An 18,666-nucleotide genomic window follows, 5' to 3' on the forward strand; every position below is an offset into this window, starting at 1 on the left:
GGGTCGTTGGAAAGAAGAGTGGATGACGAATGCAAAGACATAGAAAAATTCGACATGACGACCTTTCCAAAACGGCATTATATCATATCTTCATTGTTATTGGTCCGATTGCTACGTTTGAGATGTCAAATAAAAGGGAAGGGGATATCGAATACGTAGAGATAAAAAACAAACACAAAAGCATTTCCAAAATGCCATTACATCATATCTTCGTTGCTTCGATTGTTACGTTTGAGGCGTCAAATGAAAGGGGGGACATTGAGGCTAACAGAGAAAAACATCGTATCTTCTTTGTTATTTTCCTGATTGCTACGTTTGAAGCGTTAAAGGAAAGGAGAATTATACATCGATAATATAAAGAGGAAAACATGCATTGAGATGGATCGGCTAAGCCGATTATATTTGTTCTTCTTCTTATCGCAGTTTAACAATTTTGAGACTCTGACAATGTACGTATATTAAACCAGTATCGTGCAGAAAACTAACCGTTACAGAAATCTATAAGTTGTTTTCCAACGCAAGAAATTTTTAGATCTGCGGCTCTTTGCATTTTGTTTTGCTTAAAAGTTTAAAATGTGACAAATCTTGTCGCAAATAGAATATTATTCTGCTAGATAAAAGGAATGCTATACAAATTAATGATTAAAGAAAGTCTAGGTGGGACAAAGCTTATACAAAATGGAACAGATTAGTTTAAGTTGTAAGGGATAATGTTGGTCTTAATATGGAAATCTTTTATTATAATTGTTTTTGGTTTTTAGGGAAAATTGGTTTTTAGGGAAAAACTTTGTTCACATCATCAAAAACCAAAGAAAGCAATATTAATTATACAAATGATAACTATATTTATATTAAACATGTTTTTTTATTTCGATTAATAAAAAAACTTTTCAATATATACGAGGGACATTCGTAAAAAATGTTATCTATGCCGCTGAGAAAGAGTGCTACCTGATGGGTGAAATCTGGCAATACTGCCTTAAAAATCAAGTCTTCCTCTCTCACACACTCCACCACTTTCGCCTCGATGCATTGCTCAGTGTCAGTCTAATAGCCTTCGAAAATGGAAGTCACGATCACTGTTGCCGCCAATATGAAATTCATGCTGTGATACGTTTTTTAAATACAAAATTAATTTAACTTATTTAAATTCATCGTCAGTTAATCGAAGTTTATGGGTAAATTCATCGTGAATTTCCATTCGACCTTCACTGAATTCTCTACACCATTTACGAACATGTTGAACATATATGCATTTTTATCCATAAACTTCAATTAACTTGAATTAAATAACTGTATTGTACTGCCGTTCTAGTCCAAATCAATTAAAAGTCTACTTCTATTCAAACACATATACAAGTCAGAAAAATGAAAGAATACCCATGAACGATCACATCAATCACTTATTTTGTATTTGCTGTCTTTTTCTATAACGAACGTTTGTGATTTATAGAAAACGACAGCAAATACAAAATAAGTGATTGATGTGATCGTTCATGGGTATTCTTTCATTTTTCCGACTGTATGTATTTTCGGTTTACCATATCGATAACTAAATCATAATAACTTGTTTACAATAATATCGCGACCTGTCCTAAACGTGAATACTTACTAACTACAGTAATCAGCCCTGTAATAGATGACCAAAGTTATCTTTACCGTTTGAGTTAAAGTTAAGATAACTCTCAGGGATAACGATAACACTACACACTACCATAACGATTTACACCAAAATCCGGTGTGACGTATCCGTCACCGGTATGAGATAGTTATTTCGTAAACGTTAAAAGAGAAATAATATTTGAGTAACAAAATTTGAACTAACAAAGAGAACCTTATGTAGAAATAGTACAAGTTGGAGTGAGTGCGAGAGATTGTTCGGAACATGGTACAGGATGGGTAGATAACCGTAAATGTAAATACCCGTCGCCGGCCACCGCCGCGATGACCGAACACTGCCGAACAGCAAACAGCTGTTCAAGTTCGGTAGTGTATCAAAAAGTAGATAGAAACAGGGTTGCCAGATTGATGTATTTTCCCACAATTATACTCCCATATAATCGAAGACGATAGGACTCATGAATTATTTCCAGGGCCCTCGTTGATAAGTACTATAATTTTGGTTTACTCTTCTCTTCATTTAACTACTAATTTATTAAAATGCGGCAAAAATTTAAATTTGGGGGATTTGAGCTTCAATTTGAGGGAATTTCAGTTTCTAAGTGGGGGATTTATAAAATCTCATCTGGCAACTCTGGATAGAAAGAACAGTACGTAGGTACTCTAGGAAAGAACAGTACGTAGCATGACAATTCAATGTTACTCGCAGTTATTGAATCCAAGAATAATTGATACTACCTCGATTAATGACTTTCAATGAGGTTTAAACCTATTTTATACAGAGTGTTCATGTGTATTATACCACAAACTGACGATGAATGTCAATAGGTGAAATCTATTTTGCATTTAAAAAACGTATCTCAGCATGAATTTCGCATTGTCGGTAACAGCGACCGTGACCTCCATCTGCGAAGGCTGTTAGGCAGAAACTGAACAATGTAGCGAGGCGAAATTAGTGGAGGTATAGAGAGAGAAAGAGTTGATATGTAAGGCAGTTGTAGCGTGCAAATCCGCTACTTTTTAGAATTTATGTTCATAGACCCACTCTGCATTTAGAGGTCCTCTCAGGTAGCTGTTGATTTTCATTTTAGCAAATATTTATTAGTCTGCCCATTTATATTCTCATTGTATTTTCAATTTTATAATGAAGTTAGTGATGCCCGATTTAAATTACAAAAGTTATTAAAAAAATAAAGCATTTATACCGAAATTCATTCATTTTTACTGATAGTGTACCGTATGTACAGAAAATGCAGAGGAGCCACATAAAAGCCTCATGCTCGCCGTGTTGATGTTGGTGATGTGTTGAATTTGTTTCTTGGTTTAATGTTGTCATTTGGAAATGATTCGGTATATCATCATCAATATGAACACGACAAAATTGGCGCCCATCGTGGGGCACGCCCGACAATTTCTCTTGCTAGATTTCTCCCGGCACGTCGCACAATGAACCTAATATTTGTTTGTTGTCATATAACCATTTTAGACGTATTTTTGTAAACTGAAAGATGAAGCATCCTGTAGCTTGTGTACATATCTGAACCACTCGAAACAGTGTGATGTCTAATGCTGAGCTATAACTTATCTAGAGTAAAGACTGTGGTGTGGTCCAATATTTTCGAGATAAAATATGTACACTTATACATATCCATTTAAGGTGGAGTAAATTATATTTTTCTAGGTAAGGTTAAAAGTATATGTTGGTTTAAAAGGAGTTTAAAGGGAAGGAGACATAGACATCTTTATTCATCTGGTTGAGATGTGACTGAGATTTTATTTAATGTGCCTATATTTTGGTTTGCTTACAGGGTTCTATTAAATAACCTAGATTTCGAACTCATTATGATCTTATTAATACGGAATTGAAGCCAGATAGATAGCGCCATTTTTCGGCGAAAAAAATTGGGGAGGGGGGGTAATTTGAACATTAAATTTTATTGAACATAAGATAATTTTGAAAGATCTCGCTTATGTTCGATTTATTTACGATATTAAGAAGCTTTTTTAAAATTCATTAATTATTTATTTATACACACAAGAGGCTCTAAAGACCTAGGGTATTTTTATAAAATATAATCATAAAATTAACTGATTATAAATTACAATTATTTTAAAAAAAAAACTTAAACTCAAGTTTATACAATACTTATTTACGTTACAAGACCGAAAAGTGGCGTTTTTCAGGTCGAGCCAATCAGATTCCAGGGCTCGAACTGGATGCTTGGGGAGATTAGAAAAACACTAATTTTCGGTTGCCTTTGATGTAAATTTAATTCTTTATTTTATTTTACTTTACATAATAAAATGATTAACAAATACTAAAACTAGATACTGAATATAACTGCATAAACTGAGTAAATAGGTACCTACATTGTAATTGTTAAATATCTGAAGGGAATATGTATCTGAAATGCTGGGAATTGTTATATTTTTTTGTAGTGGTATTAACAAAATTAGTTTCTTGTATATTCTTTTTGGGGTATCTTGCATTGATTTTGTTTGTTATATCAACTTTGTTTTTTTATTGAATCTTCAAGGTAGCCTTCTGATACAGTAGAGGATTTCCATCCTGCGTACGAGTAGAGTTCTTGATCTTCGACGAAAGCAGTGACGTGTGAATTCGCCTGGTTTTTCTAATTTAAGACAAGAAGCGATTTTGCTAGGGGATTTTCCCACAGAATGCAATCCTACTACTTGGGTTGAACACTTCCCATTAAAAAAAAATAGCCGTTTATGGTTGATATTCTCTTGGGACCGATTGGTTTTCTGGCCATTACTAGTGTAAGCATTCTGTTCACTATCATTCATTCTACATGTCCCAACCATCTGATTCTGTATGACTTGACGAATCTGGTGATGGTAGGTCTTGTCTTCTGTCTTCCGGTCTTCTATCCTCCGAATACGCGTCTCAATATTTTCTTTTCCTATCTTTCCAGAGTATCCTCTTCTTTTTTCTTTAATTTTCATGTCTCGTAGGCATATGTTACTGTAGATCTAATTACTGTTTTATAATATATTCGGAGTTTTCCTTGTCTAGAAACGTATTTTGAATTCATTCGGACTCTTAAGCTACCTATCTAATTTTTTACTTCCCTTTGAAATTCTGGTATCGAACTCCCATTTATTTCTCTTTTCCATTTTCATCGAATACTACACCCAGGAATTCAAAATTGTCCGCCCTTTTAAAACCACTTTTACCACTTACAGACCTTACACTAAAGTCTTCTTCTTCTCCTTTTTTTTTCTTCTATCGTTCCCATTATCATATATTTGATTTTGTCCAAGCGTTTTTATAATTTTTGAAACAAGGACAGAAATAATTTTATTCCAAAGTGCCTTTCACACTGTACATTATTCAACCTATAATGTCATCTATGTTACAATTTTTCCTTCATTTCATTTCCTTTCCTTATCTTCATTTAGTTTTAGTGCTTTAATTATCTTGTAATCTTGTTGATTCCAGTTTTTTTAATCGCTCCATCCAGTGCTATGTTAAAAAGTGTAGTAGACAGACTGTCATCTTGTCGAACTCCTACTAGCAAAACTCCTACTAGCAATAAGTTCTATATTGAAAGTGTCTGTATTTCTCACGTCTGATATAGCTTCTTTGATAGATTTGTCCAGTGTCTATCCAAACTGGGGACAGTCGTACTGAAAATCTACCCATATAACCTGGAGTACGACAGGGTTGTGTTTTATCACCTACCCTTTTTATTCTCTACTCTGAAGAAATCTTTAGAGAGGCTTTGGATGACAGACAAGAGGGAGTGGGCGGAGAAGTAATCAACAATATTAGATACGCTGACGATACAGTCATTCTTGAAGAAAAGTTACATGATCTTCAGACACTTTTAAATTTAGTCAGTGAAACAAGTTATCGGAGAGGCCTTAAAATCAACATTTCAAAGGCAAAGTGGATGTCAGTTGGAAAGATTAATATAAATCAAGGTCTGCTTTCTCTTAATGGAGAAGATTTTGCTTGCTGCTATTCGATAATCCGGTCGATGTATTGAACCACTTGCTCAGGTTTTGAGGTCAAGATATTCTTCTTCTTCCTAGTTCTCTCTTTCCAAATACCTACCTTGCCCTGGAGAACAACCCATATCTCTGTTCATTTCGCATAACATGGCCAAGATATTCTAGTTTACATTCTTTGATGGTATGAATTATCTCGCATTCCTTGTTCATTCTACGTAGGACATCAACATTAGTCATACTATCCACCCACGAAATTGTTAAAATTTCGTGGTTTTTTCGTAAAACTTCAAGTTTTCTTAAAGAATATACCCCAATGGTAGGTATAGGTTTTACATTTCGAGTAAGAGTTGGTGTATATTTACATAATCAAAGGCTTGCTGGAAGTCTATAAATAGATAATATATTAAATCGATCTCATGTTCGTAGCACTTTTCAATCAGTTGTGTTAATGAGTGAATAGCGTCTATGGTCAATTTTCCTTTTCGAAAGACTTATTTGGTGTATTTTTGGTGTATTTATCTATTCTATTTTTCTCAATATGCTTGTCAATATGTTTTATGTGGTGTTCAGTAGCATAATTCTTCTTTATCTACTTGGTATCCCTTGGTCTCCTTTTTTTATGTATCGTTATTATGTGACCCTTTCTCTACTCTATAAGCATATTTTCCGAATTACATATTCCACATAATTTCAAATAGAATTAATAAGTACAGTAAAGAAATTGTAGTTATATTTAAAAATTATGAAAAACGTTTAAGGGCATTTTGACTAATGCAAAAATATCTATATTACGTTCATTTCCAAGATAAGCTCAAGGGTACAGCTTCAGACGCCTGATTGGTGGGTGTGTCGTGTTGTCGTTGGTCAGAAATTAATTTAACCAATGACAAGCCGTGACGACACGGCATCTCAGCTCGAGCTTGGCTTTGTAATGAACGTAGTACCTACAGATAATATTTGACCAAAATTTAATTGCACTTTCGCTTACTATATTATATATTTTGAAGTCAAATTAGTATGTAGATAAATAATATTAAAATATAAATACAAAATAGTAAATAATATGTACATAATTATAATGTAAGATGAAAAAATACTTCTGTGCCTTCTTCCAAACTAAGATGCTTTGACTATTGCTTTAAAAAAAGATAACTATATCAAGTGAAATAAATTAAGATATAGTATTCGAAGTAGATCATAGTTGTATATAAAAAATAATATTTCTTGTAAAAAAATCTAGCTTAAAATGACTGCCAGACAAACATTTTAGCGATAAAACGTTTGTATAGTTTATTTCTAAGTATATAAAGAAACATTATACCTATATTCCAGGGTAATAAGCAAAAAATAGACGATGTTTGAGACAATGAATAATCCATGTATTTATCTGGTAACTTCTTTAGTAATCGTAGACCTATAGGAACAAATCCTACCTCTTTCCTGTCTAGAGTTCGGGCCGTTTATGATTATTGACAATTTAGTGCAAAAAACGCATTTATTTCGATTTTTCGCACCCCAAAAAATACCTAAATAGTTGGCATAAAATTACAAAATTTGATTTTTCGGAACAATGAAAAAGCTTCAAAATGCTGATTTTTTAAAGTTAAAATATCAATTTCTTGCTTCACAAACTGCAAAATAAGTGAAAATCGTTATTTGTTAATAAATTTTACTAAAACTATCGTAGAACTTTGTTGTTTCACCCAAACTTGGGTATTGGGGTAGGTACCTACTTACCAAACTCTCAAAATTTGAGACCGGTCCATTATTTAGTTGAAAAGTTATTCTATTTGTTCATCCCAGAGACCTTTTTGCAATATCATAAAACATAAAATCTTGAATACAGGGCAATTATGCGGATGCAAAATGAAAGTAGAAGACTTATGCTATCAATTTGTATAAAAAAAGATAAAAAAAATTATTTATTATAGTCAAAAATTAGAATGCCAAATTTTTAAAATTTTGTAGTTTATAAACATTTAGGATAACTTTCAAAATATTGTCTGCAGAAAAAATATTTTTACATATTCGAAAAGCTGGTATTTTACAAGAATTTTCAAAAAAAAATTTGGTCTAGGTCAATTTCTATGAACGTTAGCCATGTTTTTTTATAATTCACAGCTATTTTTTTTACAATAATTAAGGAACTTTATTGATGCCGTTTTAAAGCATGGGACCCCCTCTGTGGCACAGTGTTAAGAGCGCCTACCTTTGGATCTAAAGGTCCGAATGGTCGTGAGTTCCAATCTCACCAGGGTCAAAAATTTTTCGTTTATTATAAATTAATAGATCCTAATGGTTTCTGTACTTGTGGGATCGGTACTCACCGGAGGGACCGCAGACGTTCGGATACAATTTGCTTCTCTTTGCAAAGACGATGACGTCGACTTTGCAAACTAGCAAGACACTTACTCAACACACACACTTCATATGACACTAGGTACCTAACTGCAAAAATTCACCGTACCTACCATGCCAAAGAGAATGGGATTTGTATTTTTTGTCATAAAAGTTGCACAGATATTGTACCTTCACAGGACCCTCTACGAATTTTCAAATATGTTGTTCAAATGGTGACTAGGAGAAACCTACAAATCCACCGGCTTCAAAATACCGAACAATCAATTTCAAACTACAAAAATTTTCTATATCTCCAGATCTATGTACTCAATGTATTTTGATCTTTCTTTTTTTAATTTGTATGTATTTTCTACGTACATTACAAATATAGCACATTAACTTTTTTTATGATTAACAATGATAGTATGGTTAAGAAAATAAATTTCTGGGAAAAAATATTTTTTTTTAATTTTCAAATTTATCTTTTAAATATGTATGGGCATAAATAATTTTGTATCTTTTTTTAATATATTTTGATAGTATCACTCTTCTACTTTCATTTGGTATATACAGAATTGTAATATCTTCATTTTTTTCTGTCTTATGTTATTGCAAAACAAGGGTCTCTGGAATAAACAAATAGAATAACTTTTTCGGTGAAACACCAAAGTTTTACGTCAGTCTTAATAAGAGTTATTAACAAATAACAATTTTCAGTTATTTTGCAGTTTGCAAAGCAACAAATTGTTTTTTTATCTTTCAAAAATCGACATTTTGAAGCTTTTTCAATGTTCTAAATAATCAAATTTTGTAATTGTATGTCAACTATTTAGCTTTTTAATGAGCTGCAAAAAATTAAAAAATCGCGTTTTTTGCACTAAATAGCTAATAATTAAAAAACGGTTCCGAATTCTAGGCTGGAAATAGATAGGTTTTCTTTCTATAGGTTTACAATAACTAAAAAGTTGTCAGGTACATGGATTATGGTGTCGTGAAGAAATCCTTGTTTCAGGTGTCGTGAGAAAATCCTTATTTACTTGAACTACTACTGTAGTAATTAAATATTTTAAGTCCAGTTACATTTTTCATGTTTTGATTTTAATTCATGTAGAGAAAAACATGTAGGTATAAAGTGCTGATTAATTTCTAGGCGCAATTTAAGCTAGATGGTTACTATGATTTTCAAAAATTTTATAAATTGCTTAATATCCTTTAGAGGCGTATTCGATATAGCATATCTAGTTATAAGAAATGTCATTAAAGATACTTAAAAAGATGTACATTTGGCATACACGCACGAACATTTAATTCATCTTCAATAGAGTGGAATAACCTTTAATACGCTTACATCTCATTGTAAAGTACTGTCAATAGCACATTATATACATTGTATTTTCTTTTGGCGTTTTATTTTATACCACAAAGAAGAATCTTGAACTGAAGAAGAACTTTAAAACTTTTTTAATTAAAAGGCAAATTTTGACTATAAAACACTTTATAAACACATAGGATTAGAACTAAGACAAAGAATGGTTAAGTGCTATGTTTGGTCTGTACTTTTGTATGGTGCAGAAGTATGGATACTAAAAGAATCGACCATGGAAAGAATTGAAGAATTGGTAAAATTGAATTGAATTTAATTGAAGAAAATCTCTTATCTGGTATATAGTGAGGGGAAATGAAATTACAATACTACAACTGATCCTTAAAGTCCTTGGAGGGTCATGGAAGTGTAGGAAGAAAACAAGTTTCTTGATTAAAAAACATTCGTGAATGGACTTAGATATCAAATGCAGGACAAAAATTATTCCATGCTGCAGAAGATCAAGAAGCCTTTGCAATGGTGATCACCAACGTCGGATTATTCTCATATGGCACGCGAAGAAGAAGGAACACATAGGATACAATAAATTAATATTATATAATAGTAATCAAGAGAAGGCAGAAGGAAGAACAGATCACAAAATGGCACGAAGAATGGGTAAATGACCGCAGAACTGCATGGACAAGGACTCTGATCCTGGTCGTGGAGGAGTGGGTGAAATGCAAATATAAAAGCACGAGCTACATCTTTTCCATTATTTTTATCATATTTTCAAATCAGTAAATTCAGTCACTAATTCATTTTAATAACAAAAAAAAAACTTCTGAAAAGAACTGTTTTAGCAACCAAGCCCTTTCTCCTCTGACCAAACTCTGAAGACGCCCTCCTCCGCAGACACAACTTCCATCCACCACACAGATATCAATACGACCGGTGATATACAACGAATCCAGTGCCACAAACCTAAAAAACAAACTACATCCTGAAAAGGAGACGGACTCCTATAACAGGACATAGCATGATACTATAAATAACAAGATAATGTATTGCGCATCTCGAAGAGAAGGGAGTCGTGATGTAACTGGAGACCCAAGTTCGTAATGGTTCGTAATGTCCGAATGATTAGTTTGAATTGCTCGCGGTTGTATAGTACAGGATATATGGTCGCCCCCGTTAAGTAAATTATTTCGATTCGATTTTTTTGCACAAACTTACTAAAAAAGAGTTCCTTATAACAAATCCACAGGGTGCCGGGAGGTGCCGCAGTCAGAAAATTATTTAAACAATTTTTTAATCAAATTTAAAAAAATAAATTTTTTCAATTAGTTCAATTTTTTAGATTTTTTGGATCATTATAAGCAAAAAAGGTCTCCTGTGATTTTTCTCTAAAATTTATTGTTGTCGAGTTATACGCGATTTAATATTTGAAAAACGCGAAAATCGCCATTTCCAAGGCTTAATAACTCAGTTAGAAATTATTACTATGAAAGTTAGAAAGTTACCAAATCAAAGTTTAAAGTCCACCCTTCAAGATCCTGAAGAAATTTGTGTTATTATTTTATTAGTAAGCTGATATTTTAATAATTAACAAAGAGCGCTAACTGCGTATAGGCGGCCGTCAATAGTAAGTGCGAAAGAGATGCACCATTCCGGCCGTCTAATGGTGCATCTCATTTGCACTCACATTGACGGCCGCCTTACTTAGCGCTTATGGTTAACAATTAAAAATAACAGGTCAGTAACAAAATCATGACAAAATTTCTTCAGAATCATATGGATAGTCTTTCAACTTTGATTCAGTCACTTTTTGACTTTCATAATAATAATTTTTAATGGAGTTATTAAGCTTTAAAAATGGCCATTTTAGCGTTTTTCCAATTTTAAATTGAGTATAACTCAACAACAGTCAATTTTAGAGAAAAATTACAAGAGACCTTTTTGGCTCATAATGACCCAAAGAATCTAAAAAAATTATACGAAGTGAAACAATTGATTTTTTGAATTTGTTTAAAAAAAATTGTTTAAACAATTTTCCGAACGCGGCACCTCCCGACACTCTGTGTATTTGTTATAAGGAATCTTTTTAAGTGAGTGTGCAAAAAAAAATCGAATCGGAATATGTTACCTAACGGGGGCGACGATACAGCCGGCACTATATAAGCTAACAACAAGAATTTAAATTCCGATCTCCAGTTACGTCATGTGATGCGCGAACTCGGACGTATTTGCGCTACGGGAAGATAATATCTTACATAGTACAACAATCCCACAAAGACAAATCCAATGCATACCAAATCGACATTGAAGCTTCACGCAATTGCTTAAGGGACACTTGGTCATTAGAGGATACCTTGAGAGGCAAGGCAATAGACGTTAGGTGTGTGGATTGTAGAATAAGCGACACTGCAGAACACTATGTGTTTGAATGCAGAATGAAGTGCTATAAGAATGCCAATAAGTGCAATAATGAAAAAACGGAGCTATATGCAAGGGTGGATCTTTGGAGTGCACAATTTTATGGCCGTACGGTGAAAGGGGAAAAATGAGTTTAAAGAATTTCTGGAGGCTGTAACAAAAATCTTTAAAAAAAAAAGATTTTAGAAAATGAGAGACAGCAGAGGTAACCGTAAGTAGTATAAGCAATAGAGAGAAAAAAAGAAAAGAGAAGGGAAAGGGTGTCTGCGTCCGCGAGAGAATGGAAAGACGTGCCATCTATTCTGAATCCAACTCCCGCCAAGATTGGTAGAGTCTTCAGAAGATTTTTACTCTCACAGAAAAAGATTAAATACACATAGGTATTTCTTGTCAATTCAAGGTGATAACCCTACCGACATATAAAATCAACGGTTTTAGTGTTTAAATATTTCTATAAAGGGTACATAAAATAATTGATTAGAGTAGTTTTAAGGATAAGATAGGAAGATGTTAATAGATTAAGGATCAGTCTAGATAAATATGTATTAATTTTCCAAAAAAAATTTTGGTTGAATATTTTCACGGCTCACCTAATAAAATTTCACGCAATTTTTGTTGCAATTAATGTTGAATCTTTTTTGAATCACGAATAACTCACAAATTGAAGCAGTAACATAGGTATATTGAATGCTTAAGAAATAAAAAAGTACCATAAAATATCATTTAATTACAATACTAAAACACAGGATGTTCCATTTAAGAAAACTCATAAAATACTCATTCCGAGTTTCAACCCTGTATAATAAAATTAAACATTTCGCTATATTAATAATGTTTAACAATAATAGACAATAGTGTAATTTTTAACAATAGATTGAAAACCATTTGAACATAAATAGAGAATGCAAAAATGTAAAAAATATATAGTATGTCTTATTAAAAAAACGAAGTTATAAGCAAACTTCCGGTATAATCGGAAGTGAAAATAGATAAAAATATTTTCATTAAGTAGTTTACTCGTCAAAGACCCTTCATTACGATTTTAGTGATTCAATTGCCTTTAGTTCTCGAGATATTTCTAATTGGCCCTTTATCTGCCTCACCTTGTATATCAGATGATTCCATTCCATATAGTTTAGAAAGCCACTGCGCATCCAATAGGAAAAATATTCTGATTCAGATTGTTTGCACAATCTTACTCAAAACGGACCCCTTTTAACAAATTTGCATGTTGCCAGGTCCAAAAGTGGGTCAAAATTTTTTAAACGTTTTTTTATTTTTTGTTTTTTCCTAAAATTATTTTTTTTTGTATCGAACAAAGTTTTTTTAGATTTTTTGGATCATTCCAAACAAAAAAGGTCTTTAGTGACTTTTCTCTAAAACTGAAAATTTTAATGTTGCCAAGGTAGGTAGGTATTCTTTAAACATCGATTGATGAAATCCCGAAGAGTTTTTTGCAATACAATATCGAAAACCCCTTTGTTTTTTATTTGTTAATCAAGCGGGCGGGACACTATTTTCAACCGTTGTATGTTGTGTAATAATATGCGTAAATATATGTGCGGAAAAATATTCTGATTCAATTTTTTTTCACCACATTGCTTGAAAAGGTCCCCTTTTAACAAATTTGCATGTTGCCAGGATCAAAGAGCAGCAAAAAAATTTTCTAAGCTATCTTTTTTAAACTTAAAATGTTTTCCGATTACATATCATAATATACTATGTACCTACAAATACATATGCAACGGTTAAAAATAGTGCCGCGCCCGCTTGATTAGCAATTTAAAAACAATGGGGTTTTCGATATTCTATTGCAAAAAACTCTTCGGGATCTAATCAATCGATGTTCATAGAATATCTACGTATCTTATTAATATTGAAATTTTCGGTTTTTCATATAGTTTTTGAGGGTTAAAATGGCCGATTTTGCCATTTTTAAATTTTCAGTCGCTCATATCTCGATAACTATCACATTTAGTGAAAAGTCCCTTAAGATCGTTTCTATTTGGAAGAATAATCCAAAAAACCTAAAAAAAATTTGTCCAATGCAAAAAAAATTAGTTGCAAGAAAAAACAAAAAAAAAATTTGACTGCTTTTTGATCCTGGCAACATGCAAATTTGTTAAAAGTGGACTTTTTCAAGCAAGATGGTGAGAAAAAGTTGTATCAGAATATTTTTCCGCAAATATAGCTATATTACGCATATTACATATTATAGGTAGGTAGGCACCTACTACATGCAACGGTTGAAAATAGTCTCGCGCCGGCTTGATTAACAATTGAAAAACAAAGGTGTTTTCGATATTATATTGCAAAAAACTCTTCGGGATTTCATCAGTCGATGTTTACAGAATATCTACCTACCTTGGCAACATTGAAATCTTCAGTTTTTCACATAGTTTTTGAGTGTTAAAATGGCCGATTTCGCAATTTTTAAATTTTTAATCGCTTATATGTCAAAAACTATCAACTTTAGAGAAAGTCACTACAGACCTTTTCTCTTTGGAATGGTCCAAAAAACCTAAAAAACTTTGTTCGATTCAAAAAAAATAATTTTAGGAAAAAAACAAGGGACCCACTTTTGGACCTGGCAACATGCAAATTTGTTAAAAGGGGTCCTTTCTGAGTAAGATTGTGCAAAAAATCCTAATCAGAATATTTTTCCTAGCGGATGCGCAGTGGCTTTCTGGACTAATTAGTTTGGTTGTGTGTACACTATCGTACTTCTGATATACTGGTTGCATATTCATCAGTGGCATTTTCCAAATGTCAATGTCAAAGATGTGTCAAATCAAAATCAAAGTTCAAAAGTGAAGTTTCATACAATAAAAACAAATAATTTTACATTAAGATCATCTTTAGTTTAATTTTTTATCAGTATTTCTGTGATAGTGTCGTCGTTATTATTATACAATGGCCGCTTTATTTTCTACAGTCGGAACAGTGTTACGTTTAGGACCCAGAGAATATGCCCGACAAAAATTTAAGCTACCAATTGTGAAGTTCATACACGATACAATAAACTTGTACAAATCTCGTACCAAAACAGGTGTAAATAACATAAGGGAAGTACTATTTCGGGGGACAGTGATAGCTTTAATAACAGCCTTTCTAGTGTGGTTGTCTATATTTATGTACATAGCATTTTATTATGTGTATGTACCTACAATATCCCATGAGAGGCCAGTACATCTAAAGTTCAAGTAAGTATTTATTGTGAATTGATCGGGTGTGACAAAATTACATTACATGTATAAGGTTCACACTTCACATCATTTCCTCGACTTCTTTATTGATAGACCATTATTGATAGTCTCTAAGTTTGTGCTGGGCGATCTCTTTTCCTTTTTCCTTGGAGATTCCACCCTAGAGCAGTCTTTGCAATCCTGGAGCTATTTTGTTCAGTCAGGTCATGTTAGGCAAAAAAATAGGAACAATTCTTCATAGGCATTTGTTAAAAAAACCCTGCAGCTTGCCGTAAAGGTTTTTGGCACTTTCCACTACTGGGAAATGTCTTCATGTAACTCTTAGGACAAGAGTTTTCATCTATAGTTGGTTTATATACATGTGTTTGTGATATAGAGACTCATCTTAGTTGGCTCCTGTTAGCAATGAAAATACTTGAGGACATTTTTTTTCTCATTTCAGCATCGTCATATGTGACCACTGACAGCCCATGGAGGGCCATGGTTGCCCGTTGGGGTTTCTAGGCTCTAAAGTTTTACATGGTGTGGAAGCCTGTCACAAGAATAACACCTCGAAAGTTGTAAACCTTATATCTAAAATATTACTTCCTTGTTTGTCTTTTGAGGAGATCTTTTCGGCGTTATGTGTGTTTTGCTTTCTTGACTATAGTTGACCATGTTTCCTTTTCTTGCTTGTTTTTCCCATTCTCGTATTCCTTTTCGAATTCTGCTTAACACAATCGCTGCTGACTTTTTTCGAGAGATATTATCCAGGAGAGGCAAAAATATACTGTATTGAAAATCAATGGATCACTGTCCCAAATCGGAGTCATATGCATCTATTAAAGGACCACTTAGACTCTGATCGAAGTCATGCACAGTGACTGTGTTAATACCATCAGTCCATTTCTTTCTACATCTACCTCTCGGTCTCTTCCTGTTAAGTCTTTTCTAAGTAAGTACTTTTTTTATTTCTCCTATCATCCATCTTTTTTACCTGTATTTTCTACTTTGTATTTCTTTTGTGATAGTCTGTCTATTAAACATTCTATTTATTGCGTGGTTTATTCTTATCCACCATTCCCCATTTCCTGTAAAAGGTCTATATATTTTCCTTTTCCATCTAAGAAGTTGTTCCTCTTGTTCAGTAGTCAAAGTCCATGTTTCTGATGCATACTACAGGTCTCGTAACCAGGGTTGTTTCTGTTTAAACATTTTGTTTTAATCAACTGTTTTAAACATTTGTTTATGTTTAAAACAGTTTTTGTTTAAAACATGTTTCAAACACTTACATTAAACAAGTGTTTTTTTTTTCATTTTTTTTATTAATATGTATAATGAACATCAAAAAAAATATTAAATACCTTATATAAACTTTTTAACATACATATTATTTAATTAATAATCGGAACACAGAAAAAAAAATTGGAAATCTTAAAACATTTTGCATACAAGAGTTAATCAATTTCTTAAAACTGTTTCAGTCTCATAGTAATATTGTAATCTAAATCATCAATCTGATCAGTCACGTCATCAGTGATGGAATTAAGTGCTTTAAAAATTGAAACCAACTTAGAAGCTTTGACATTGCCTAGTGGACCTAGCTGATTTCGTAGTTTGGAATGGTAAACCGTATGATGAGAAGAGACTTTCTATGTTGGCTGAAGATGCAATAGCTCTGTGAAGCTGTTGAGCAAGTTTCAATGATGTAGTATTTATATTTTTCTTAGGACGCCACCATGCCAATGGTTTTACATTCTCAATTAGATGTTTAGAAAACATATGGTTTAAAGGGTTCACACTTTGACTGGTAATAATAATAATTGAAAATGCTTCTGGATGATAATTTATAATGGATGTATGATAAGTTTATTTCCACTAAAGCGATGATCAAGCAAATTTGCCAGAAAATGAGCTGGGGTCACCACAAAATAACTGACGTTATTGCAATACTTAGCTAAGTTACGAGAACCAAAGATGGCGTCAGCTGTGAGACATGCGAAAGACGACGCTCCCGATAAAACGGCATTTAAATGCTGCAAAACGAAAAGTTCTACTGTGGCAATCTGTGTTAAGTGCAGTAGCCTTTTCCACAATTCCTGTGTGAACAGAGATTGGGCCGGAAAAGTAGTTTTCGTCGACAAAAGTCGTATTGGCTGTTGTGATGCGGAAGCTCAGAATACCGAGGTTAAAGAAGACAACGATAGCCAAAATGTAACACCAGAGAACATAAAAGATTTGAGAAGGTTAGTGGATGAATTAACTGACAAAAACAAGATTCTACAGGAAAATGCCAATCTGTGGAAGGAAATTATGAGAATGCCATAAAAAAACCGGAGACTTCACGCTCAAAGAAAGGTAAACATCCTTCGTCCTCTTCCCCGCACCTTTCGCCTGCCTTCATCATATCCTCTCACGCTGACGATGACGTCTCAGGCGCCGGCGCATTGAAACCGGATCAAACGGAGCAGATGGAAACGAAAATCGAACGCAACGAACAACAGTTGGTAGCAATGGATTCGCCAAAAGTCAAAGTCAATAATGTCAACGTCAACGACATGACAAATAAAACAAAAACAAAACAGATTTCGGATTCGGAAATCAATAATTCCGAGTCCAAAATATCTCAACTTCAAAAACATCAGTTAACAAATACCAATGAGAGTGAAACTACTGAAGATTGGACCATTGTCCAAAACAGAAAGAGAGCAGCCCCTAAAAATCGTAGACCGGCACCAATCAGAGGCACAGCTGCAAGTGTCACAACACTCAAGGTAGCTGAATCACCATCCCCCAAAACTTGGTTCTTTGTAACCGGCTTCCACCCCTCAGTGGACTCGGCAGCCGTTAAGGCTCATTTAATGGAGAATGGAATGAAAGCAGGGTTTATTTGCCAGAAAATGTACACTAAAAAGGATGATCAAAGAAGTTCCTTCAAGCTAGGAGTTCCCACAGATCAGGCAAATGAAATTGTTGATACGTCCCTTTGGCCAATTGGGATCTCAGTCAACCATTTTATGAATATCCAGAGCCCCCAGGGACAAAAGATGAAGAAGATATAAACTCAAGTGAATCTCCAATACCTCTTAGTGTTTTTCATCTCAATATGCAGTCACTGAGAAATAAGATTGGTCTCTTGGAGGCATGCATCAAGGACAAGAATGTTGACATTCTATGCCTTACAGAACACTGGCTGGCAGACGAGGAAATCCAAACAGTCCATATTGAGGGCTACAGATTGGCCAACTACACGGCAAGGTCACAAAATAGAGGAGGGGGTTCTGCGATCTTCGTCAAAAATACTATATGTTTTAATGTAATCAAATTTAATGTGATTTTAATGTTAGTATTTAATGTTATTAATACTCTTAGTCGTATTGTGCATCTTTTTAATTTGTATTGCGTCCAAATCTTTGTGTAATTTTATTTGACATGTGTTAAACACTTGTGTTATTGACATGAATAAACGAATCTGAATCTAAGTTGCAATACGAATTTATTAATAAATAGTCTGGGGTTCCAATTTCTTATCTTGTAAAAGAATTTGGTAGAATAATAGATCAAACACCTTCAATTAATGTTATATTTAAGAAAATATGATTTAAATTATGTTTTCTTCTAAGTTTTATTTGTTTAAAATATTAAATTTAAAAACAAAAAAACATGTTTAAAGCAAAAAAAGGTTTAATACAAAAAAACATGTGTTTTAAACAAGTTTTATTTGTTTAATATATACAATTTAAAACAAACAAAAACATGTTTAAAACAAAAAAAAACGTTTAAAATAACAAAACCATGTGTTTT

At 33.2% G+C, this 18,666-nt stretch overlaps 1 protein-coding gene across 3 annotated transcripts in view; it reads left to right on the top strand.

Moving 5' to 3' along the window:
- The first annotated feature begins 14,466 nt into the window (after window positions 1–14,466).
- Window positions 14,467–18,666, top strand: part of LOC114330267 (seipin) — a 69,037-nt gene continuing 64,837 nt past the window's right edge. The window contains exon 1 of one of the 3 annotated variants that reach the window (XM_028279594.2): window positions 14,467–14,880. In XM_028279594.2, the coding sequence (XP_028135395.1) occupies window positions 14,591–14,880 (290 nt within the window). In that variant the 5' untranslated portion in view covers window positions 14,467–14,590. The remainder of the gene's footprint in view (window positions 14,881–18,666) is intronic. The other 2 variants (XM_050662016.1, XM_028279595.2) reach the window with 2 other exon arrangements.

This window comes from Diabrotica virgifera, chromosome 9, assembly GCF_917563875.1.
Source record: "Diabrotica virgifera virgifera chromosome 9, PGI_DIABVI_V3a".
NCBI lineage: Eukaryota > Metazoa > Arthropoda > Insecta > Coleoptera > Chrysomelidae > Diabrotica > Diabrotica virgifera.